Genomic DNA, 25957 nt, shown 5'->3' on the forward strand with positions numbered 1-25957 from the left:
AAATGAAATATGGAAAAGTGGTGCAGTGTGAAGAAGAGAATATCAATTGATTTTTTTTTTTCTTTACAGATCTGCTCTAGTTGCTTCATGCAGTTTAAATGCGTTGGGTTAGTCGGAGCAGTCTTAATAAGTAAGGCTCTCATGCTAATTATTGACTCTAATTTATTTAAGAGGCTCAAATGAGCACAAATAAAGCACCTTTAACACTGATCTCTACAGCAGAAACTGCAGGGGTCTTGCTACATTTAGAAATTTGAGGAGCTGAGCTGCGAATATTAATGCACTGAGTCCTCTGGGAGTTGTCAGGGTTCAGGAAAGGAAAATAATTTAAACAGTGTGTTGATTTATATGAATATTTACTCCGCATAAAATAACTCCATTGGCTGGACATAGTCAATATAGAGGAAGGAGAGAGAAAAAAATGGAACCTTCTCCACTTGCCTTAAATCATGCTAGCAGAGCAGCAGCATTGTGTTTTGGCTTTGGCAGTGTTATTCGTTTGCCATTTGACTCCTGGCACCATCCATTTAATTTTGCTTCACTTTCGTTTTATTTCAGTCCATGCCCTCATCCCAGAACCTCTTGTACTCGTTCCATTCCCCACAGCCCAACATTAGACCCACACGGGTGCTTTGGATGGGTCTCTGACACAACCAGTGGTCCCACAATGAGGACATGGGCCCTGTTCCAAAACAGGCTTATGGGAAATATGAGGACTAATAGATAATAGAAAGACTGGGTAGCCACACACATACACCATTGCACACACGTACTGTATGTATTTTCTCATGTACCTCCAGTGGTGTATAGCAATGAAGATAGTTTTGGTTTTATTTTTCCAGATGAGATACCCCTTTACGAGATGAAGTGAATGGAATTTTGTTTGTGGTGCTCCCCAGTGGTGGCAAAGAAGTATTAAAATCCTTTACTCAAGTAAAACCTAACACAGCAGCAGCAGCGGATGGCTGCCCACCATTGAGTCTGGTTCTGTCCAAGGTTTCTGCCCTCTTAAAGGAAGTTTTTCCTTGCCAATGTTGCCAAATGCTTGCTCATGGTGGGATTTGTTGGGTCTCTGTAATTAATATTATAAAGAGTACGGTCTAGACCTGCTCTATAGGAAAAGTGCAATGAAATAACTTCTGTTATGAATTGGCACTATATAAATAAAATTGAATTGAATTGAATTAAAAGTTGCAATACCACAATGTAAAAATACTAAGTAAAAGTCCTGCATTCAAAATTTTACTTCAGTAAATGTAAAGTATTGGCAGCAAAATGTACTTCTGAACATACTCATAATGCAAATATTTTAGACTGTTGTGTAGTTGAATCTAACAACACATTGTATTTTATAATCTGATCACAGATTTAGTATGTAAAATCTTAGTCTGAAAAGTAATTAGTAACTGTAGCTGTAAGAAGTGCAATATTTCTGTCTGAAATGTAATGAAGTAGACGTAGAAACATAAAATGGAAATACTTAAGTATAAGTGCCTCAGAATTGGACATTAAGTACAGTACTTAATTAAATATACTTAGTTACATTCCACCACTTATCACAGTGTTTAAAAAAATGAAACAGCAATGTGTCTTTCCAGGAACAATGTACCAGTTAGTCTGGATTATCCACTGACCACAATGTCAACAGTTTTCATTGAAACTACTTTCTGACAACATAGTAGTCCCTATGAATACTATTGACAGTGTGTTCTGTGGATTATCCAGAGTAACTGGGACATTGTTTCTGTAAAGAGCAGTTGCTTTATGGTTTTTAAGTGTCAATTTTAAATGCTGTGAGCACCACAAATATAATTCTGCTCAATTGTTCTTTACGGTGGAGCCAGAAATGGATCTCTCAAAACTTGGACAAATAAAATCAAAACTTTCTGTATACCTAGATACTAGCAGAGAACACATTTTTTGTAATTAGGGTGAACTGACCCTTTAAAGCAAGCAAGCACACACACACAAACACACACAAACACAGAGGGCTTAGTTGGCTTCAGCATCTCCTCTCCTACTAATTTAATAACATGGCTTCTATGTTTCTATATGATAAATGATTGCTTAGCTGTGCATGCTGTTCACTATAAATAAAACACTCGTCAACAATAAGTCATTATCTCTCCGAAACAAGGGTGAGCCTCTGACAGCCCATTACTGTACAGCATAACCATCTGTAACATTAGCTTTATAGATCTGCTGGTCCAACACTAACAGACGCAGAGTGCCTCTAACAAAATGTTCATAATGGCCTGAGGACGCTGTGTTTTGGCCATGTTTAGATGAAGTACAACTGGCTATGTGCGCACAGGCGCTGTAGTAAGCAACTGTGGGCATGTCTCAGTGGACCATAGGACTTAAATGTAAATGATAGCAACTGTCTGGTCAGCTGCTCTCTGAAACAAGAAAACCTAGCCAACATGGTCTCAACATCATCTACTCATGTGTGCATGGGGTGCAATAAATACACTCACAGAAGGGGCAGTGAGAAAATTACAAAAATAGCTTGAGAGTGGGTGATTCTATATTTTCCTCTGTTAGCTCTTAGTGTTGCTTCTTTTCTGTTCTGTTTGTATGTCTGTGCCTCTCAGGAGAAAGATTCCTGTTCTAGTATCACTTCTTTCTTTAGGTGGTTGTAATTGTTATGACAGCAGTATCATTTTTATGGCTGCTAGCTGTAACCGTGTACACAGTGTTGTGTCCACGTATGGATGCGTCTGTGTCCCGTGGGATTGCTCGAGCATCAGGAATGAACATCAGTCTCCATTACTCCATCCCTCCCTCCCATCCTTCATTCTTCTATCTCTCCCTCATTCCTCCATCACTCCTCAACTCCCTCGCTGTCCCCTCACATTTGTCCGTGAGGTCTTCCTCTACAACCAAGTCAGTTGAAAAAACACTAGTTGTAGTGTATCTCTTCATCTTTGCAAAGCGAGACAAAAGATCTGTAGGCTCTGCCACATGTTCACAAATGGTTCAATGCTTAAATGGAGAGAGAAGGGGAGGGGGGTATTATTAGATTGAATGACAAAAAGGAATAGTGTTGTGACAGTGAGCAGCTGGTGTTTCCGAGTGTTGACAGGCCCTGTTTTTTTGTGTTTATGTGTGTGTATGTGTGTGCGCTTGATGGAGACAGATTGTCCTGTGATTGTTCATTTCTGAGCAGGGCTCTGCTCATAGGGGTTATTGACGGCATCTGCGGGGGGAAAAGAATAACATGACAAATGGCACTCAACCAAATGTCCCACCTCATTTCCCCCCTCAAGATATTTTCTACTGATCCAGTGCAAAGACCTAAAAGTCAACATGTTTGGTTTATTAGCAAACTATAGATGGGGCGGAAAGCTAATTTGAATGCTAATCTGTGGAAAGTAGCCTATAGATTTGCAGGAGAAGCTGCAGTCAAATCGACATATTTCGAAACAAAGTTTGAGCTTAATTGGTTTGAGACTAATTGCTGGCAGTCAATTCTAGTAATGTCTGTTGTCAAGTCAGTGCTGTTACTGTGTTGTAATGCTTTTGCCCTCTTTGTGTGAATAGGTGTTGTGTTTGCAAAGGGCTTGATAGTCACTACCGTGCTTAGTATGATGGCAACATCGGCTGTAGTGCTTTCTAACTGTGTGCCACATGTAACCTCCAAGCTCTCACCTCCACTTGTGTTTACTGAAACATGTAACAGTTACACATGTTGATCCCACAAATTACCTCTGGCCCTGTGTGTGTTCTTGCGTGTTTGTGTCACAGGTCGCGGTCTATTAGTGGAGCCTCCTCTGGCCTCTCCACCAGCCCCCTCAGCAGCCCACGGGTAAGTCACAAGCCTCTGTGCACTTTCAAACACACACATACAACACACACCTCTGGACCCAGTTCTCAGGTATCTAGTTATTCACCTTCAGGGAGAACGGCTATCCAGCTACTGCTGATCCCATCTTATTGCTGTCATCTTATTGCTGTTTATTTCCACTAGAGAAAATGAAGACTGAATGAAGTTGCTACAGCTACATCACGGGGGCTTCTGACCTTTATCAGAGCACAGCACACGCACTACTAAGCAATATCACTGTATCTCTCTGCACATGCAATATTGCTTTACTGTCCCACTTTATTTTTAGTCTGAGATATAGTATATTTTTACAATCCTTAAATTTTAATCCTCAGTTCAGAATCTACCTTTGCGTTTTGAGGAAGCGGGGATCCACTATGATAAGCTCTTCATATCCGGCGTTAAATCAGACTTTACATGAGTCATCGCTGTGTCAATATAGCTGGACCTTTCTGTTAAGAAAACCATACTGATGAACTTACATGGGGGACGTGACAGCACAGCAAACTTTCTCCTCCCCTAAAGCCTCTTCTCTCGCCATCCTTTCTGCTTATTATCCATCTCTCTCTGTTTTCTGTGGCCTGAGCTCTGTGGAAATCCAGCTCAGGGAATGCTTCAGAAAATCCCACTTTTCTTGCTCAGAGCTGGGGAGCTTGTAGTAAACTTTTCCAGCTGACTAACCTGAGAGGGCTCAAGATTAGCCAGGATCCTAAGACAAGCTCCTTGCGCCACACAGGTTCTTTCAGGCTGATCTGAAAGGGAAATTGATTTCTAAGACCTACCCAAAGCCTGGATTGTGCTCTCAGCAAGAGGCTCCATGTGGGGTTATTTTCTCAGATTTGTGTCTGGAAAAAGGGGAGGCATCCAAGGGAAATAGTGTACTACTATGGCTGTAATTTCACCGTTACAAATGAAACCGATCAATAAACCTATCTGGAAATTGGAAATTTTACAGCAACAATACCAAAATGGTGTTCCTCCTGTTACTGAGATAGCCCAAATTGTCCTCACAGCTGGCCTTATGTCTCTTACACCTGTCTACGTCTGCTTGCTTTTCTCTGCCAGCAGAGCCCTGCATGTTTTATTCAAGTGACGTCTGACTTTTTACATTTTGTTTGTTCTTTTTTAAATTGTGTGCATTGCATGCTGTTTTTGTTTCATTTTTGTTTAGTTTTCTTTTGACATGAGTCACTGAATGGTCTAACTGCATGTTTTCTTTTCTTTCCTGTCTTTCTTTTTTTGCAATGCCTCCATCTCTCCCATGTATGTACACATCTCACCTGCGTCTCTACTTCTGGCTGTGTGGTTGTTTGCTCTGCCACATTTTTTGTCTTGCTTTATGTATGTGTTTGTGTGCCTGCATGTGTTTTTCTTTGTTTTCTTCTCCTCCTCCACCTGCTCTGGCTCTTGGCTGTATTGTGCTGCGTGTCCTCACACTTGTGTCCTATAACTCCAGCCTGTCAGAAAGTTCTGCGTACCACCTCAGTCTCCAGACTTGTCACAGTCCCCTAACACAAGCCCTTGTCCATCCCCTGAGCTCATCCCCAGTCGCACAGGCCCCCGTATCTCCACCCCCAACTCACTCGCTCCAAACAGTGAGCCCCTGCCGGCAGCACTCAACAAGACGCAGACACTCCCCACCAAGCCCAAAGTTGCCCCCAAGCCCCTCCAAGCCACACGATCCAACCCGCTCCCTGAAACCTCCCCAGATCCAGCATCTGCAGCCAAATCAGAGCCCTCCACTCCCTGCCAGCTCCCATTGCAACCACCTTCTGCCTCTGTGCCCCCCACCCCTACTTCTCCATCCTCCCCATCCTCCCCCTTTTCCCTATCCCCCATCCCCGGTACTCCCATCCCAAACAGCCCCCAGGTACGGCGTTCCCATTTTGCTGCCAACCCCCAGCTCTCTGTGCCCTTCAGCCCAGTGGTGCCCCTGTCACCCATCCGGCTGCACCACTTTCACCCTGTGGCGCCGGCGCCTTCTTCATTCACTGACCACCCGCCCAAATCTATCCCCCTCATACAGGTTACCCCTCACCCCTCCCCTCGAGGCAGCCCCCTCCCCACCCCAAAGGGCACCCCGGTGCACACTCCCAAGGACAGCCCAGCTGGGACCCCCAACCCAACGCCGCCCCCCAGCCCTTCCATCGGAGGCATGCCTTGGCGGACGCGCCTCAACTCCATCAAGAACAGCTTCCTGGGCTCACCACGCTTCCACCGCAGGAAACTCCAAGGTATTGACATTACAGCAGATTTAAGATTTTTATGGTAAACACTGAATTATCTTGTAATTGTGTTAATTTCATCCCACCAAAAATCTTACTCCACCCACTTATGTGATCTACTTGTTATCTTTCTCTGAGCCTTCCTCCTTTGTCTGACCTTTGACCCTCCTTCCACAGTTCCCACACAAGAGGAGATGTCCAGCCTCACACCAGAGTCTTCCCCAGAGTGAGTAGATGCAGTACTTTTTGAAGTCACCACTCCTATCATAACTATGCATAACCTGTCAGCCCCTCAGTCATTGGCTCAAACAGGCTTGCTCTTGATAGCATGGTGCTTTGGAAAGTATTACATCCATGAATGTTTGATTTTTGCCTGCTGAGTTCCCTGTAATGACCTCAGGTCTGGTCTGGGTTGGAGAAGCAGCACCGTAGCAGGAGGCAGTGGGTTTGTTATGAGGGAGGGAGGTAGCCTGTGTGATGTTGCTAAGCTCCCAGGGGCCTGATAACTCAGGGTTGGCCTAGATATGCCTGTTTGGTTTGCTGGCTGTCTGGCTTGGCCATCTCCATCTGGCTGGGAAGAACATTCTGGCTGGAAGGAGTTGGAGAGTTGGCTGGAAAAGATCTTCTCTTAGCTGGGTTGGGCTTGATCACAGGCATACACAGTCACACACCAGCTGTAACCAGCTTCTTACTGTTGAACAATGCGCCTCTTAATGTCTCAGCAGACATTATAACATTATGTAAGTCTGTATTCGTATTTCAATACGTATTTATTTATATTTAAGGGGGAAATTGGGGAGTGTTTCTCTTTTTGCTTAAGTTGGAGTCTTGCTAATCCATCAACATTTTCAAGAATCTCATGAAATATTAATATGCCAGAAAACAGGAGTCCATATGGCTTATTAGTGGGTGCAGGTACACCTGGGCTGAGGCCAGTGGTGAATTCATCTACCTCTGCCCCTTCTGGACCTACAATTCTGTTCACAGAGAGGTTCAATTATCTCTCTCTCTCTCACCCACTCACTCAACTCACACACACACAGACACACACATACATGCATTTACAGATACCCAGTTGCAAAGGAGGTTAAATGTCAGAAAACGTTGCTCCCCTTCCCTTTTAGCTCATTTCGAGGTATCCTCTGTTTGCTCCTTTCCATTTCCCCAGAGCTGCAGAGAGAGATAGAGAGAACGCTTCACTTTCTCTCCATTTTTCTGGATGGATAGATAGATGGATAGATGGATGGGTGGGTAAAAATGGTGGGAGGAAGACAAACGCTCTCTAGTAGACATATACAGCACTAAACAATATAAACTTACAGCTGACAAACAGATTTTTTCTTCTTGTCTTTCTCCACAGACTTGCCAAAAAATCCTGGTTTGGTAACTTCATCAACCTGGAAAAAGAGGAGCAGATCTTCATTGTCATCAAAGATAAGCCTCTCAGCTCCATCAAGGCAGACATCGTTCAAGCATTTCTCTCGGTACACACGCCACTTTATTACTTCCACTGCCCCCCTAAACCCTTCTCGCATCTGATCCCTGCTCCCTGTACCCCAACTTTTCTCTGTATATCTGTGCATGCAGCAGTATTACCTGTGTATCTGCTGTCTGAAGCAGGACGTTGCCTTTTCTAACAGCAGTAGTGATTGGCTATGCTATGAGGCAGCCTCTCTCTGACTGTTTGCTAACATGCTTCTGATTTATGTAGCAATTCAGTAAACTGCTTGTGTTCGGTGCTTATATTTTCTTTCTGTAGACTCACTTGAGGTCAATAAAAAATCAACAGAGAGCATTGATCATTAGCATATAGATGCTTCGCCCTCAGTGCTGTGTATTGAGCATGTGTGTGTGTATGTGTGTTTGTGTGTATATTTAGCTGTGTAGTGCGAGAAATTGAGAAATAGTGTAGATTGTATCTGTGTGTGTGATGTGTTTTATAATAGTGTGGATGTACAAGTCCATGCAGGAATGCAGGCAACATCAGGGTTTCTCAGTGAGTGCGACAGAATCTGTATCAACAAACATTCAGCAGTGGTAGTTGATATTCAGTGTACATAATTGAACAGAACCTATCCTCACCCCAGTTAGATTTAACAAAGTCTAAGTAAATGCAAACTATGCCAGTGCAGGTCAATGTCAAATCTTTTTCCCCATCCCTGGAGGTAGCTATTTTCTCCTTTGGGTTTTGCTAGCTGGTATTCCAGACAGGAGATTGGCACCTGAATCAGTGGAATTATACCTCTTAGCACACTCACATTAATGAAATGTCAAACCCTCTCCAGCACTATGGCGAAACGTGACTATTTCAGAGCTCACCTGTTCATTGGGCATACAAATTCATTTTAGGTGGGAGAGTGCAATGTTGTTGGATGACTCAAGATTACATTAGCTTAAGTCTCCCTGGCATGCATGGCTACTCACTGAGGCATTAATCTCCTTAGAGTTTCAGCTGTGGCTCAGTAGTATGTGGAGGGCATTATAATAAGGGTGCTTTCACCTTGTCATTTGCAAGGTGTGGGAGAAAAATGAAACATCAGTACTCCCTATGTATAATCCCATTACTTGCCTCTTTTTACTACCTATTTTTATTCCTATCTCTGCCTCGTTGTCCATTTTTACTTTTTTCTCCCAGATCCCCAGCCTGAGCCACAGTGTGATCTCTCAGACAAGTTTCCGAGCAGAGTACAAGTCCACAGCAGGCCCTACAGTCTTCCAGAAGCCGGTCAAATTCCAGGTGGATATCACCTACACAGAGAGCACAGCTGCCACCAAGGAGAATGGCATCTACTCCGTCACCTTCACCCTGCTCTCAGGTCAGGACACTGCTGGCACGCACCAAGTTACTAACCATCTGTTCATTTTCTATACCCGCTTATCCTGGGAACCCTAAAGAAAGTGACGCACCTCATGCCTGGAGACCATACTCTCATCCCATTGGCTTGCAGACCTGGGGTCCCCAGACTAGAGGTCCACAGTTGGACCCTTCTCATCTATCAAAGGACTAATAGACACATAGAAGGACCACCACATCCACATTTACATTTACACTTATGGGCAAGTGGTTGTACAGTAGTCTTTGGTTGAGGTGACCTACATGTGTTTGGACTGTTGGAGCATCCAGAGGAAACCCACACAAACATAACAACAGTGAACAGCAGTTCACAGCAATGAAGCAAGTGTAGTAACAGTAATGAAACGCAAAGCAGGTCCTTCTGATGCACGGATAGGCTGATTGCTCTCTACAAGAGGGGGAAATAATTCTCCAAAAATTCAAGGCACCATGCTCTGTTTTTGTACTTCAATAAAGCATGGTGCCTTGAATTCAGGGGGGATTTACTTCTCTTGTGGACAGTCCATACAAAAAGGGTTCATGTTCAAACCTACGACCTTCCTAATATTTGACAACAAATCACAGAGTTACATACAGTACTATGTAATCTTGAATAGGCAGCCTTTCATTTCAATAGGCTCACAGAGGTCTTCGGAAATTCAAGCTCACAAGGCTTTTGAGAGTGTGGAAAGGCATCCTGTCGAGTGGGATGCCATCACACTAACAAAATTAAACTATGTTTATATCCAACCAACAAATAAACCACAAGTGCTGTTTCCAAAGGTGGGTGTTTTCAAACTTGCTGCCAAAAAGAATGGCTGCCTAAGGATTCTCAAAATTCTTGCAATCCTGAATGCTTGATAAGATTTTCCCCCAAGCCTCCCTGTGTGTAACAAGATGAGGTCTGGCTATGCAAGATTACTGTATATACTATGCAATCATGCGTGCATGCTTAGTCTTGCAGAAACACGTGCACTCTCTCTTTCACTCTCTTTCTGTCTTCACACTGTCACATACCCCCGCACACACACAATCAAGTGTGGGGGGGGGGGGGGCACATTTGAACTGAATGGGATGTAATAGTGGCTGTTTGGAGCATGTGTATGCTTCTCTTCTCCTCACCCTTACTTTTTTCCTCTTAATTATTCCATCTACATGTTTTCGACACACTCTGCTGCCTGTCTTTGTGCTGCTACCTGTGTATTGTGATGCAACTGATTATGCCAATATTTTTGTGTGTCTGCGTTTAGGACCCAGCCGGCGCTTTAAGCGAGTAGTGGAGACGATTCAGAGCCAATTGTTAAGCACACATGACCAGCCTGGAGTCCAACAGCTGTCTGGTGAGTAAGACGTCCTCTTTTCAAAGAAATATTTCAAAATCTTTTCCAGTACATCTTCACCTTTACCCCCACTGCCTCATCTGCCCATCTCACCCCCTGACGAACCACTCTCACTGCTGAAGCTAAGCTAAATCCTGCCCTCCTCTTCCCCGTGCTTGAAATCCCTGAGCCACTCTTCGCTTCTCGAAACGGCTTCCTTTGCATGCCCGCACCTCACTGCCATGAAAGGGTGGGAGTTGCTCTCAAGCACCGACTGCGGGTCAAATGTTGTCTCGTTGCCCCAGCAGTGAAGATTAGAGTAGAGGAAAGGTAGGCTGATTTGCATTCTGTTACTCCTACTTCTAAGACTGATCGTCAGAGCTTGTCGCCATGGCAACACCACTGCACCTCAACACATTCCCACAATGCACTGCACCGCACAGCAACACCACACCTGACAAGCGCGCTCTCTCTCTCTCTCTCTCTGTCTCTCTCTCTCTCTCTCTCTCTCTGAGTGTTTATACAATAGGACCCCCTCCCCGTGTTCCCCCCCTCATCCACAAGTCTCTTTTGGCTCCTTCAAAAGCACAAGGAGATACAAAAACTTCTGACAGGCAAGCTTAACCACCGCCTAACTGTACCAACCTGTGAACTTCTTGACGTTATTAAAAACCTCCTTTCTTCTTCCGTCTTCTCATTAGTCGTATGGTTGGTGCTGAGTCCCTGGACATGTGTAAGCCAGTTCCTTCCCCTACGTCCTATTCGCTCTGGATGATGAAAAGAAGAGATATATAAAATAAGAGATACATAAGGATTCTACTCCTCTTCTTTTGCTCTTAGCATGTCCTTCCTTGTGAATCACTGCTCTGTTTGTTTCATCATCTTGACACCAGTTCCACCTGCTGGCCAGATAGTGAAACACAACCAGCCTGAAATACACCATTTTTATCAGGAGGAGGTGTACTGTTTTCTTTGGATGTCAATTTCATTCCATCCTTAAATCGTGCTCTTGGTGTCTGTATGTTTGTGTCTTTCTTTATCCTTTTAAACCCATTTCCAATTCCATTTTCTGACGCAGGTTATTGAACTGATACTTAGCCATCATATCGCTTGGTACTATGCTTGGTTACTATACTATAAGTTACAAGTGTGAGCTGTATCTTTACTCTGTGGATTTTTAAGCAGTATTATTCTCACTGGCACTCAGAAATGAACAGCAGTCATCACAGCTGACTGTGTATGCTGTATAGCTGACAGATATTTAACATTCTGTTATAATTGCTGTGCCTCAGTAAGTTTACCAGTTACCTCTAATATTTGATATTGTAGAGCTAATTAACAGGCTGGGGTCTGGGGATGGTACAATTATAAATAAATTGCATTAGATTAGGTTTAAACAACTGCTGTGTGTTGTTTCAGCAGCAGAGATGACATTGTAAGAGTAAAATTCAGTTATATAATATGAGAACCACTTCAAGCAATAGAAGATACTGAGGATATTACATAGAAAATACATAAATAAATAATGAAGTACAGTATTCTATTCTGAAGCCACTATCAGAGCTGATATATTTAGTTTCAGTGTCAGTTGTTTTTGACCAAAGTCAGTCTAAATGAATTTCATGTCGTTCCACTATCAGGGTATCTCACACTGTAATACGAATCTTAAAAAAGTTCAATGTGTGCTTAGCAGTAATTGAAAGCATTGCTGAATTCAGTTTCCTCCATCTCTCTCTTTCCTTTGACCTCCTAACACACATTTGGTGCTACTTGACCACAGGGCCTTTTAAAAAAGCCAATAGCTGTAATTAAGAATAGAAATGGCTTTGCATACCAATATGTGTCAAACAAAAGGTTTCATCACTTCTTGGTCATTATGTCCCCTAATCACTATTAACAGGAGCATACCTGGGAGCCCAGCTTAGGAAGACAATAGAGGGGTGGAACAATAAAACGAGTATTGAAGAATGTAGCGAGTATACTTTAGGACTACATAGGAGAACCATTCACTTAGAGGGTGGTGTCTCTGTTTTATTTAACAGTTGACATCATTAAGTTTTATGAGTTTCCTGCCATTTTTGAAAGATTGCAGTGCAGATTTGGGTGGAGTCAAGTGACAAGATGTGGAATTCTTCACACATGAGAAAGGAAGAGGGAACGTTGGCGGCAACCATTTTCTAGCTGGATAGTGGAGCAGGCGAAACCAACTGTGGCACATTCACACTTGTCCACACACACACACACACACACACACATACACACACATACATCACATAGACAAACACAACAACAAACACACATTCACTCATTCATGATTAAATGAAGTTTGATCTAATCTCGAGGCTACTGCAGGGAGTCTTCACATTGGCACTATGTGCATATTTTCAGGCTGAGTTTTCGAATTGCGGCTTTTTTAGCACAAACCAGCCACAACAGAAATTCCACTTTCCAACAGCCTTTTATTGAGTGCAGATACACCGACACGCTTCAGTCCTGTGTGTGTGTGTGTGTGTGTGTGTGTGTGTTTTGTCTTCTGTGCAGCACCCCTGCCTGTTTTTACTGAAGTTGTCAGTGTTCATTTGTCGGCCCACAGGACTCTATTGTGCCAATGGCTCTTCTGCCATGTATTCAGAAGCAGTCCTGTGTGTGACTGATAGTTCCCAGAGATGTGCTCTGTGTGCACCATTAACAAAAAGAACATTGGCTCTTTATTTGCTCCATTTCTCATGTTTGGTGTCCTTACCACTCTACCTACCTGCAGTGGGACCATTAAAGGCCAGCAGAAAGAAGAGTGAGTGTGTTTAGCTAAACATCATTTGCATGCATACTGTCGGACACACACTCTCTGCAAGTGTGTAGCAGTGTATATAGCAGTTAGGAAGAAATACACTTGTATTGTTTAGCATATCTAATTTTATTTAGCACACGACATCAAGTTAAGACAGTATATATGACTTAAATGCAACATATCACAGTTTTTGACTCTGTTGTAGTGAAATCACATGAGTTGGGCCTTTTCTTACTTCAAAGAGTTGGCACAATGATGATGCAGCCTCCCGGTGTGTTTGATAGGTTTGGCCAAGATTTATAGTTAGCTGAAGTGTAAAACTCTAAACTCAAGTGTAGAAATGTTCAAAGGTTGTCTCTTTGCTCTAGGCAGACTTAAGTCCAAACATTACTGTGTTAGATGCGCCTCACTTGGTACAATAGCCACAAGACAGATAGTCTCCATTATCTGCGCTTTGCTGAGGTTCAAGTTGCCCTTCAGTGCTATAATGACATCTGCAAAATTTCACAAACAATTAGGTTTGGCAAAAGCATAGGAGACACTGATCCTTCAGTATCCTTCAGGGGCAACTTTGTCTTGAAGCTCCAAGCTTTCTCATTGTCCTCCTTCCATCATCTGTCCTGCTTCTGGCTGGCCAGACCTGCTTGGGCACTAACTTACACAGATGACACACCACTTTTTTTGTTAAAGACATTTTCTCTAGTATCAGTCTTTTAATTCCTAGTTTTAGATTGAATGGCTACTTGTGTGTTTTCATTGGTTGTGCTGCGACATATGCATGGTTTATGGGAGCTCACACATTACATAGTCCCGACATGGCTGCTTCAGCAGTTCTCATCCTTGCTGTGTCTGTCAGTCCTCTTCCTCCTTGCCTCTGCTTGCTTTGTCTTACCTGTAGCCGCGTCTCTATCCTGTGAACCCCATTGTTCATTAGTTTGTTTGTTCTCTTTCTTCTCTCTTTCCCCTTTTTTGTCCTCTTTTCTTCCCGTCTGTGTACCTAGGCAGCCCATTGAGTAACTTCTTTGACGTAATAAAACAACTTTTTTCAGACGAGAAGAACGGACAGGTGCCCTACCCCTCTGGCACGCCCTCCAAGCACTGCCCCTCACCCATGCACGTCCGGAGGCACGAGCCAGAAAATAATGACATCAAATGCCCCGCTGCGGGCCGAGACAGAGCCAAGTTGTCGCTGGCATCTGTGGGGACACAGGAGGAGTCTTAGACCGAGACGTTGTGTAGTCGAGCCAGTGCTAAAAACCATCCCAGTATCACTATAAGCCCGTGGCACAGAGAGAATATTCTCTCTGTACATAGCTAGATGTACATAATCATTTATGGACATGTTTTGTATAAAATGACTTTATATAGATAGAATTATATTGAGAGAATCAAAGTAATATTTTACAAAAAGCATACTGCACCTACATGACAAACACACACTTCTGTCCTTCCATTCCCCTTTTCATTACCCCTCAGCGTCCACCATCATAATCCACCCCTCTACCCCAACCATCTAATCGCCTGTGGCCCTTGCTCTATTTTTTGCTCCCTTGCTGCTAACCTGTGTGATGACCTGACTTGTTTCTGATACCAGGAATTATCCAGAAAACCTATTAAGCCCCTCCTTCTGCTCCCTGCTCTGTTCGCCCTCCCTCGACCACCCCCTGAGCAAGCTGAGAGAGACGGACATTTGTTGACGGAGGACTGCTTTTAGAGGTGCTGGGGGGGTTACCATGGAAACAAACCCTTCATGCAGACTTCTACCTTCATCTCCCTGTGTGACCCTTCTCCACCTCTGGCAGCCATCAGTAGAAGTAGATGAAAAATACCTTTAGTGTTCCCTATCTTAGAAACACACAAACACACACATGTGCACAACTAATCCACACAAATCCCATTGAAACAAGAATGCACAGTCCCTTCACCAACCGGCCCATTTCCTCTCTTCGAGCTCAAGGAGCATTCATTAATTGGAAACAAGCTTTTTATAAAAAGTCACAGCATACACAAAACATACACATGTACAGGTCCAGTATACGCAGAACACTCTGGGATGTATTAACAAGAACATGAACAACAACAACAAAAAGAAGACGTGCAGAAACACTGACTGATTCAGAGGAAGAGAGAAAGGGGGAGGAGTTTTGTGGAAAGCCCAAACAGCCGACATGGATGCTTGCTGGATTGTAATTTGTTTGCTTTTTAATGTACTTTCTTTGTGAAGAACTGGGTTTAAAACACTAACTGACTTTATTAGACTTAATACTATTGCTGCAAATGGACTGGAATTGTGATTTCAGAGAGGAGAGGAGTGGGGTGTGAACAGAGCAGGGTAGGGGGGCAGTGGGGGAAATGGTATGATAGTATATGGTTGGGGGAGGGACACGGGTGGGTATGTGGGTATTTAAAATGAATGATCTATTCTGTTGTACAGACTGATATCATTTCTTATGTAAAAAAAAAAAAAATGAAATGTCTAGTTGTGACACTATGTTTAGATACCATAGGGTCAGGTTGGTAAACCTGCACCTGCCACATTCTGTTAAATTCTTCCGTGTATTTTTGTTACATGATCATTTATGTCTTTGTTTGATTGACCTAATAATGATCCAAACATTCCTGTTTGTGTTATCTGCAGCACTTTGTCTTTGGCTTTCCATTTATACCTCTCTCTTAGTCTCACTTACCAGCAGTAGGAGTAGAGGAACAAAAAAATGACGACGTGATAAATGCAATTGTAGATATTTTTGTAATTTTGTCCTTATTTATTCATGTTTGTTCATCTCACTGTTTGATTTCCTAATTTATTATAACTTGGCTATTTATATGAACAAAGCTGTTAGGTCAGTTGAATGTTATTTATTACCCTCTTGTGTGTTTGTAAATGGGGCAACATTTGAAGAAAAAAAATATTTTCTTTTCTTTTGGTCTCAATTTAACAGAATTATGTGAACATTGACAAGTCACAAATTCTCTTTTCCCTGACCTCTGTGAAGAGGGAAAGAGAACTTGTAGGAACTCTTGGAAAAAATTATTTACCAGTAATTTAAGAATGTAGACTTAGCCTCTTTTTGGAGAGGGAATATGCTCTTCTATTGATATTTGTCAGTTTCATATTATTGTGCTTGTAGGCCAGGCCTGAAGAGAAGGACACCACAGATCCCAATCTACTTCTTCTCTTTGTAAATAGACAGACAAACCATGAGGGTTGATTGTCTTCTCAACCATGCTGGGGATTCCTGCTCTATGCTTTTAGCTTGTATTGCTGTGTGCATGTCAAACATGAGCTTTTCTTTGCATGGCTTTAGTGTTCATGTTCCATGCCAAACTCACTCCCTCTCTCAGCCTTCATTGATTCTCTCTCCACAAAACTACCTTTTAAGGTTTTTAATTCCCCCTCTGTCCCTTACCTTTCACCCTCTCTGCTTTTATTTCTGGCCTTCTTTTTTTTTATTGTTCCCTCGCTCCCTCCGATATTTCCCTTCCTCCTCCTCTTATCTTGTGCACAAAGTTTTTGAACAATGCTTCCTTTACTCTGTACCTCTCTCTGGAAGGCTCAGAGGTCTGGGCTCTCTCTACCTGTTGGTGGAAGAGGCACAGTGAGAGGATATCAGTACACAAATACAAAGCAATACCCTATTGTTCATCCTCGTTTCTGTTTTCTACAATGGGAAGCTAGCAGCACCAAGGACATCCAATGATTCTGAGGCCCAGAGCGGTCTTTTGACAGAGCAGGAACAAAACTGACTGATGTAATCCCCATATGAAATAACTGTGAGCATCTTCAGTGCTGAAACAAATAAACTCATTAAGTTATGGTGTGTTTGTTTTTCTTCTTTGTGCCTGTACATGTATGGGTAAGTAAATATCCATGTTTTAAAACTGCCATATCATCAGGGTTTTCTCAATATAAAATGTATGAATTTCTGAAGATGAAGATTAATGTAGTGCAATTATCTTGCTGCTGCCGAGAAGGGGGGAGGAGTTTGGTGGAAAACCCAAACAGCCGACAGGGATGCTTGCTGGATTGTAATTTGTTTGCTTTTTAATGTACTTTCTTTGTGAAGAACTGGGTTTAAAATACTAACTGACTATTAGACTTAATACTATTGCTGCAAATGGACTGGAATTGTGATTTCAGCGAGGAGAGGAGTGGGGTGTGAACAGAGCAGGGTAGGGGGGCAGTGGGGTAAATGGTACAATAGTATATGGTTGGGGGAGGGACACGGGTGGGTATGTGGGTATTTAAAATGAATGATCTATTCTGTTGTACAGACTGATATCATTTCTTATGTAAAAAAAGAAAAAGAAATGTCTAGTTGTGACACTATGTTTAGATACCATAGGGTCAGTTTGTCATAAAATTTATGAATTGCTACAAAGTTAAGATGTAGTGCAATTATCATCTTGCCACTGCGGTATAATTATTTTAATGTTATTACTTCTCCTTCCCAACATTTCCTATAAGAAATTATTTCTTTTTTTTTTATTGCCCATTTAATGACTTTCATGTTGTAGTTGTCCTGGATTTCAGGTAAGTCTATACAAACCCACACAAACAGATGGCAATGAAATGTTTAGAATAGTTTGTACCAGTAAAAATGACAAAACTTGTTTACCAGGTTTATTACAATATTCAGCATTAAAAAAGACTTTATGTATTCCAAATCCCATGTTGGATTCTGTTTGCTGTACCTGTGTAGAAGCATTAAACCTCAGCATACATAAGCTTAATTAACTGTTAGAATGTACCTGGAAAAACAACAGCTACATGAAAGCAACTTTTCAACAATAATATTAATAATTTGCTTGGATAAAAAAAAAAAATAAAAATAAAAAGGGAACACCCCGTTAAATACTCTCACATCTTTTTTTCTCATTAAATAGAAAGTGTCCATCCCACTCTTAAGTGTTTTGTTTCTCCGGTCATACTTTTTAAAAATAGAAAATAAAAACATACAGTTAGGTAAAAAGTACATTTGTTTATCCAAAGTTTACATCAATGCTAGAGGCACAAAGTCTACCTCCTTCCTCCCAATCTGCATTATTAGTTTGAACGGGAGTTTGGCCGCCTCACTTGATTCTTTAATAGATGCTTCAGTCTATTGTCACTTTACATAGCTTCAGTCAGAACCAGTAGGGTGCCATTAATCCCAATCCTCCAAGGCAATTCATTATTTTGCCAGTTTTGTCCATTAGAGGGCAGCAGTGTTTCATAATTCAGAGTTCCCAACTGTTGCATCCATCTGTTGCTTCTCCATTTAAGCTTCCCGAGCCTTGGAGAATAAGCATCACATTGTGCAATTTTCTTCTTCATAAACAAGCTGTATACTGCAATAAATCTCAAGATGGAGTGCTTGGCACAAAATATGAAACACTGAATTGTCCACAAGTGGAGTCTTTGTCTGCTGCCAAATAACTCACTGATGTGTCCCAGTGTCAAAGCACTGTGGAAGTTGCTTGTTACCAGAGACTGGATCAGATGTTACTAAGAAAACATCTGTACTCAAACCATTTAGACACCTTTTTAAGATCTGAACCTGTATCAGTGATCAGATGAAACTTCCGCTTCAACTGTGTTCCAGTTATTTCTGTCTTCTCTCCTCAGCAGCTGTCTTGTTGCCCTCAGACTCTGGAGGTGACGTAGAGAGAGCGTAGTCGTTGAGCCAAGGTGGCCTCCAGCTCCTCCAGGGGTGAGTCTCCCCGGCTGTGAACCAGCATAGAAGTGGAGTTGTTCCCTTGTCGGGCCCCAGGGGGTCCCAACAGCAGGCTTCTGAAGCCCTCTTTCTCCAGTAGAGCAGGCATCTGCTGCAAGAAGTAACCTTCACAGAATGAGCTCAGCTCCACAGAACCATGGACCTGGGAAAAGATAGGACAATTGAATGGTCATATCTTTTTTTATCCATACATACATACATACATATATATATATATATACATACATACATATATATATATATATATATATATATATATATATATATATATATATATATATATATATATATATATATATATATATATATATATACATATATATATATATATATATATACATATATATATATATATATATATATATATATATATACATATATATATATATATATATATATATATATATATATATATATATATATATATATATATACATATATATATATATATATATATATATACATACATATATATACATACATATATATATATACATATATATATATATATATATATATATATATATATATATATATATATATATATATATATATATATATATATATATATATATATATATATATATATATATATATATATATATATATATATACACACATATATATGTGTGTGTGTGTGTGTGTTTTTGTATTATATGTATATATGTGTTTTTCTTATGTGAGATTTATGATTCACTGGCATCATCATGTGACTATTAGATGACCAGAGCATGTGTATTTAAAGATGGCATCTCTGTATGTTTAATTAAGTCTGAAGAAGAGCATTAGCTCAAAACATCACTTGTGGATGTGCCAATAAATTGCAGTTAAGGGAGCTACAGTGTGCTGACCCTTTTTTCATGTTTTCATTGTGGTCATATTTTTGCCACATTAAAATTATAATTGTGAAGTGCCAAGAAAAGGGCTTTTCGGTGTAGAATGTAGGCCATCTATCATGTAACATGATGTCTTTTGTGCAGTAAATTGGATTTCCTAGTTGATGTGATGTGGGATTAGAATCATGTCATGTCAATCGTGTTATTATACTGAGGAAATATAATTTGTATTCATGCAAGATCTTTTTTCATTTGAATAGAAATCATTTTCCTTCGGTGAGTCACCTTAGTTACAGTGGCATACAGCACACACAGCCCTATATGCATAGTTCACATAATAGTACCATATGATCCTGGCTTCTTGGTGTGTGTGTGTGTGTTACCTTGGCTGTCTTATAGATGCTGACTGCATTATCCAGGTTGATGTGCTGAGAGCAGATGAGTTCACAGTGTCTTTGTAGCACCCCCAGCTGGAACAGACTAGCAGCTGACAACAGCTGCAGGAGAAAACACAAGCAAATGTCATTGACACACATCAAATAACACTGGAGAATTACTGTCTTATAAGTCATTCAGTAACATAAAGAAAGCTTAGATACAGCAGTGAAGGACAATTCTGTTGGTGTTGGCTATAATTCTTTATTAGTTATGATTATTTTGCTGACTAGCTTAATTTTTCAGACAAAGAGACACATTAACACTGACAAAGAAGTCTCCAGTATAGCCAAATGATCTAAACTATATATCTGGAAATGAAAATGAAGGTGAAGGATGAAATTATACAATGTGTCAAACATTTGCTGAATTTTACTGCTTTTATCCACTTTGACCTACTGTAAATAGTGTTTCTGTGCACAGAAGCAGTTTTACAATGCAATAGACCATTGTAAAGGATTGTAATTGTGGTATGTTCACCTTTGTTTTTAGTTCTAAATAGAGTTTAATTAACTGGGAATTTGTGTGAACAAATTGAACATTTCTGAACATTTCTTCTAAAACCCTTAAAAAACTCAATACATATACACTGCATTTACAGGGCTTAACTAAAAATCCAAGAGGTCTCACTATGAATAGTACATGTATAACTAATTACTACCCAGATTGATGGTGTGTATCTATTTAGTGATTCTCACCTCTAGCAAGTCAGCAACATTAGTTTTCAGTGACTCTGTTCCTCCACAGTACAGGTATGACATCATCATCTGCGGAGAGAGGTCAAAGGTCTCATTTAGGAACAAGTCAATACAGTGTAAATATTTGTTTTATCATGTGTTATACGTCTGTCTCTAGTTTTATTCATCAATCTTGATTTATTTTAAATCAGGAAATAAAGAGTATATTTGTCACCTGAAAAATGCTGTACTTGACGTCACTGATCTCAATCTCCTTGTTGGGGTTTCCATCTGGCCCAGAGGATGTCAGCATAGACTTTAATCTAAAAGAAATTACAAATATCTTCATCAAAATCCTTTAGGATTTTTTGTTTAAATGACCACTGTCTCTAAGTAGGTTCAGGTGTAAACCTGTCTGCACACACCTGTCAGAAGCTGTGATCAGCAGGACTCTGTGGCCGTAGAACGGTTTCCCCTCCACCACAAATGTCACATCCGACATCTCCTGGTTATTCAGGAAATGAGGGTCTGCAGGAAAACATTTCAGCACCTCCTTACAAATCCATTCACAAGACAGATTTTTAGTGACAAGGAAGCCAGTCTGAACACTGGTCCACCATTATACCAGCACAAATTAAGGAAGCTAGAGCTTTGTTCAAACAGTGTCTTGTATGTATATCTCAAAAGTGTCTCGAGCTAACCATTTGTGATAAGACTTTGCCTATTTACTCACATGTTATTGTATCTCTGGAAAACTCTTTTACTTCCGCTAAATAGAAAAATACTCATTTGCACTTGGTCATACAGCCAGAGAAGATGATTGCCTTGGCTGTTTGATACCTTGCCTCGGATATAGACTTCAAAACTTTGTCCAATTTGTTTGGCATCAGCTGTGCCCTTATCTGTGGGAGATTTGTAATGCCATACCCACACATCATAGACTAGGTGAATTCAGTCAGAGATGAATTTGCATTTACAGAAAACTCAATCTGTGGTCACGTGTTTTACACCATCTCCAAATGTGTAGGTATTGAGAGCCCAAAGCATCCTCATTTCATTTTGGAGTAAACAAAACCTCTATTTGAAACTGTGCACTGGTAATTTCATCATGTAAGATGCAGTGAGGGCTTATCACATGTTTTTAGTAAATTCTTCCATCAGGGGCCTCAATCTCAGCAAGTGTTTGCATTATGCAACCTCTCTTCAGTATTATTTAATACAACCATCTAGAGGTGAAATGATTAGTTGATTAATTGAGTAGCTGATCGACAGAAAATTAATCTGCAACTATTTTGATAATTGATTCATAATTTTGGTAAATTATCAAGCAAAAATGCCAAATATTCCCTAGTTTCAGTTTCTCAACTGTGAGGAACTGCTTACTGTATTTGTTTTATGTGAGAGTAAACAGAATATCTTTGGGTTTTGGACTGTTGGTTGGACAAAACAAGCAATTTGATAACTTCACTTTGGGCTTTAGGAAATTGTGATCGGTGGGGGATTTTTCACTTTTTTGTGGTATTTTATAGACCAAACAATGAATCGATTAATCAAGAAAATAATCAGCAGATTAGTCAATAATGAAAGTAATCTAAAAATGTTAACATAAAGCCATCATAGTCATTCACTTTAAACACTGAGCAATGTGTGTTCATATACATGCAAGAATCATGATCATTTTCCTTACCCAACTGTGCTGAAAGATTTGCCTTCATCTCACGGATGGCTGGAAGAGGTGCTGGGCCGAAACAGTGACTAAAAGTAGCTGCCAACTGCTGTATAATGGCATCATTCTGGAGAAAAGTGAAAGAATGGGGGAGGAGGGCATTATATCACACATCCAAACTCATTTCTTGCTGATTACATGAATTGGAAGACACGCAGACCCATTGAGGTTTATGTTTGATGGTACCTTGGTGGTCCGTAAAATATTGAACATCAGGGGCAGGCCTATGGTGACCAACTCCTTGCAGTAGTCCTCTTCTCTGATCGTGGTGAACTCTCTGAGGAGTGAGAGGGTGACCCCTGCCCTGGACTGCTGCTGGGCACAACGCAGAGATTCCAGCCACACATGTAGTTTCCATGGTACACCTAGGTCAAAAGAGAAGAAATGTTGTTGCGTTATCAAACTATGCACAATGTGAAAAGTAAGCAAATCCTTGACAGCTGATAGGTACCCATAGCTCGTAGCTCCATGGTGACATCCAGGTAGCCATGCTCAGTGCTGTAGTAGCTGGCCTCTTGCAGAGCCTTCATCCTAGCCTTGCAGAGCCTTGCTATGCCCACCTCTGGCAGGGCACCAGGAGCAGAGGAAGGGGTGGGGTGAGGGGAGAGGGGGAGGAAAGGGCAGATCCCGGCCACCTCGCCCTCCACCCCCTCAGCTAAGATCTCCTCCAGAGACAGGACATCCTCTTTGACTTGCTGGGGCTGAGTCAGTAGCTTTCTCAGCACGTTCCTGACAAATGGGAGGAAGAAGAGGGGAAAAAAGAGGACAAGGAAGGAAGGAAAGAAATAAAGAAAGCAAGAAAACATTAATATATGTCCAAAATGCAACACATACATCCATTTCTGTGACCCTGTACCCTCCTCTCTGATTACATAATCTGTCACCCTCACTGTGGAATGTGAAGTGTTGAGTCTACATTGTGTTCACACATACACACAGTGAACAGGTGGAGAGGTTTACGCTTGCAGTTGGTGTTCAGAGACAGATGGACTCTGAATTTGCTTTTTTTAATACTCTGATACTTTCAAGGTCTTCCATTTCACTGCATGACAAAAAGGATGAATCTCTTCTTGAAGATTAAATGCAGACTCAGGTCAACGATGATAGAGTGCTGACATAGTTCGCATTATTTCTGTTACTTTCTTCTCTGCAGTTAAGAGGCCAAAAGCAGGCAGTTTGTCAGAATCTTCCAGCAGTATCTGTTGACAACATGCTGCTTCCTGGTCAGACACATACCTGTGTCCATGTGCGGCAGCATGACTGAAGCAGTTCATGTCTTCATAGAGGGATGATGTAAGGGCAGTTCCATCGTGGGTCTTTGATAAGGGGTCTGCACCTCGTGCCAGGAGCAAACTCACCATCTCGTAGTTGCCTGGGAAGCACATAAGCAATCAATTATATACAGATACATATCCTAAACACATTTAAATGTAGGGTACGCGATTCCAGAGAAATCCAATACCATGATATAGAGCGAACAATGACACTGAAGGTAATATAATTAACATTAGCTAGGTTGTGGGTTAGCAAACTGTCACTAAAGTTGCTGCAGCGAAGCTAACAGCCAGAGAGGACGAGACGTTTCCCAGAGCCAGCAAACCAGCTCCAGACAGCGATACTCACAACTCTCCTGCTACTATAGCTAACATCACAACAACAACAGCATGGCAAAGTAGAAAGTAAGCTGAATGTCCGTGGGCAAGTCATTTAATGTTACCTGACACACAAATCATGGCTGGAATAGTGTTGTGTGGCTTGGTCCGAACCACTTTGTTTGTTTCCCATTCACAGAGCCAGGGCTGTGTACAAACACCAGATTTTTTTTTCAGCGCACACACTGAACTGACAGCTAGCGGACCGTGAGGAGATATTCACTGAATTTGACATAAAAAATGTGTACTGGATTAGAATTGCATACCTCACCTTTAATTGTGATATTTTGCCAGTATCAATCATAAATATCTTCACTGTTTGCACAGCCCTACTTTTAGTAATCTCTTCTCCTTGAGTGTTTTTCCCCACTGGTGCATTCTACCTAGTATTTCTGAATTGTTAACATATCACCCCACAACTGTATTTTTTATGGTTTCATTTTTATTGTTTGCAGTGTTTTTATTGATTATTTTATAATTCATTAGTGCACTTATATTCTGGATATCTTCTTTCTTGCTTTATTTTATTATTATTTATTTTTACTTGCTGCAACAATTACATTTTACCACAGGGATAAATTAAGTTTTATCATTTTATTTAGCATTTTCAAACAAGCAAACACATTCATATTAGGCACTATTTACACACTGTCATTGCTGCTATGTAGAGCATGTGTCTCTTTTACTACAGTTATGTGTGGCTTTTAGATGATCCCACTGAGGAATGCTTCCCAGAGGCTTCTAAACAACCACAGGCAGCACTCGGATGCTTTCACTATGCCTTCCTTTACCCTCTCATTTCCTCATTCCTTCAGCCGATGTGTCACTCATAACTCAATCCTGTGCCACTCTTGGTAGTCTTTTGGGAAAGTAGCACACTACTGTATTGGTGACTGATAATTGTGAGAGTTATTATTAGTTACTACATCGGCTCTAATTCATTCATCTCTTCCTTTGCTTGACCCTTCTATAGACTTTCCGTCTGTATAATTTAGTAGTAAGTAGTAATTTAGCTACCATAAATCAGCTCAGAACACAGACCTACTGTAAGTCGAACAACACTCTAACATCAGCTGTGCCTTGTGTTGTACTGTGTGTGTGTGTTTGTGTGTGTGTGCTCTTGTGTTTGCCCACCTGCTGCTGAAGCCAGCTGCAACGGGGTGTCTGCTGTACTCTCTTGTCCATTGCGGACTGCAGCCCCCTCCACGTTGGCCCCTGCATCCAACAGGAGCTGGAGATACACACCACGTCTGTTATACTGTGCAATGTTTAACATCCTGTAACTCATTTATGGCCTGACCTCTGACCTCACATTTGTCACTCAACTTTTTAAGGTATAATATCACATCCATAGTTAGCTCGGGACTATGTAGGACAACCTATATAGCAGGACATATCCCCTCGAGTAAAAAGTACACCAGCCGTGCAGCATGTCAAATTTCAGGATTCAAACACTGGCTACGTCGGGTGGTGGCTACTACGTATGTGTGTGTTTCCAACCTGCACTACGGAGATGTGTCCATGCAGCACAGCGAAGGTGAGGGCTGCCCAGTGGCGACTATCAGGATGCACAGAGGGGTGTTTTTGGGAGCATGGTGGAACCTGGCAGCACAGGACAAATGCGGTTTACACACCAAGATCAAGATCATACAGCCTCTGTGATATTTAGATGCTTTAAGGCTGATGCATCCCCTGTGGGTAAATGTAGAAGTTTAGATAACGGGCAACAAATCCATATGTTGTCCATATGTTGAAATTGTTGAAGCATATATACCGCAACGTCAAGGTTGGCCCCGGCATCGATCAACATCTGGACTAAGGCCTCATCTCCAGCTGCGCAGGCATACATCAGAGGGGTCATCCCCTGAGTGAAGAACAGAAAGGAGTGCAATAGACACATGAAAGAGGAGAAACAAATATGTG

At 41.4% G+C, this 25957-nt stretch overlaps 2 protein-coding genes across 9 annotated transcripts in view; one reads left to right on the forward strand and one right to left on the reverse strand.

Annotated features, from left to right (window-relative positions):
• LOC122874798 (serine/threonine-protein kinase BRSK2) overlaps positions 1-16808 on the forward strand; it is a 168475-nt gene extending 151667 nt beyond the window's left edge. For 4 of the 8 annotated variants that reach the window (XM_044193157.1, XM_044193158.1, XM_044193162.1 and 1 more), the window contains 7 exons: positions 3748-3808; positions 5853-6060; positions 6229-6277; positions 7412-7535; positions 8687-8867; positions 10135-10224; positions 13993-16808. In XM_044193157.1, the coding sequence (XP_044049092.1) occupies positions 3748-3808; positions 5853-6060; positions 6229-6277; positions 7412-7535; positions 8687-8867; positions 10135-10224; positions 13993-14213 (934 nt within the window). In that variant the 3' untranslated portion in view covers positions 14214-16808. Of the gene's footprint in view, positions 1-3747; positions 3809-5282; positions 6061-6228; positions 6278-7411; positions 7536-8686; positions 8868-10134; positions 10225-13992 lie in introns of all 8 variants that reach the window. The other 4 variants (XM_044193159.1, XM_044193160.1, XM_044193156.1 and 1 more) reach the window with 3 other exon arrangements.
• Positions 16809-17601: 793 nt separating this feature from the next.
• The window catches only part of abtb2b (ankyrin repeat and BTB (POZ) domain containing 2b), a 50811-nt gene continuing 42455 nt past the window's right edge, over positions 17602-25957 (reverse strand). The window contains exons 6-17 of the mRNA XM_044193154.1: positions 25809-25898; positions 25535-25636; positions 25169-25265; positions 23619-23754; positions 22834-23111; positions 22569-22747; positions 22344-22449; positions 21082-21184; positions 20892-20979; positions 20678-20746; positions 19928-20041; positions 17602-18850 (exon numbers count right to left, since the gene is read on the reverse strand). Of these exons, the coding sequence (XP_044049089.1) occupies positions 18617-18850; positions 19928-20041; positions 20678-20746; positions 20892-20979; positions 21082-21184; positions 22344-22449; positions 22569-22747; positions 22834-23111; positions 23619-23754; positions 25169-25265; positions 25535-25636; positions 25809-25898 (1596 nt within the window). The 3' untranslated portion in view covers positions 17602-18616. The remainder of the gene's footprint in view (positions 18851-19927; positions 20042-20677; positions 20747-20891; positions 20980-21081; positions 21185-22343; positions 22450-22568; positions 22748-22833; positions 23112-23618; positions 23755-25168; positions 25266-25534; positions 25637-25808; positions 25899-25957) is intronic.

The sequence above is a fragment of the Siniperca chuatsi genome, linkage group LG4, assembly GCF_020085105.1.
Source record: "Siniperca chuatsi isolate FFG_IHB_CAS linkage group LG4, ASM2008510v1, whole genome shotgun sequence".
NCBI lineage: Eukaryota > Metazoa > Chordata > Actinopteri > Centrarchiformes > Sinipercidae > Siniperca > Siniperca chuatsi.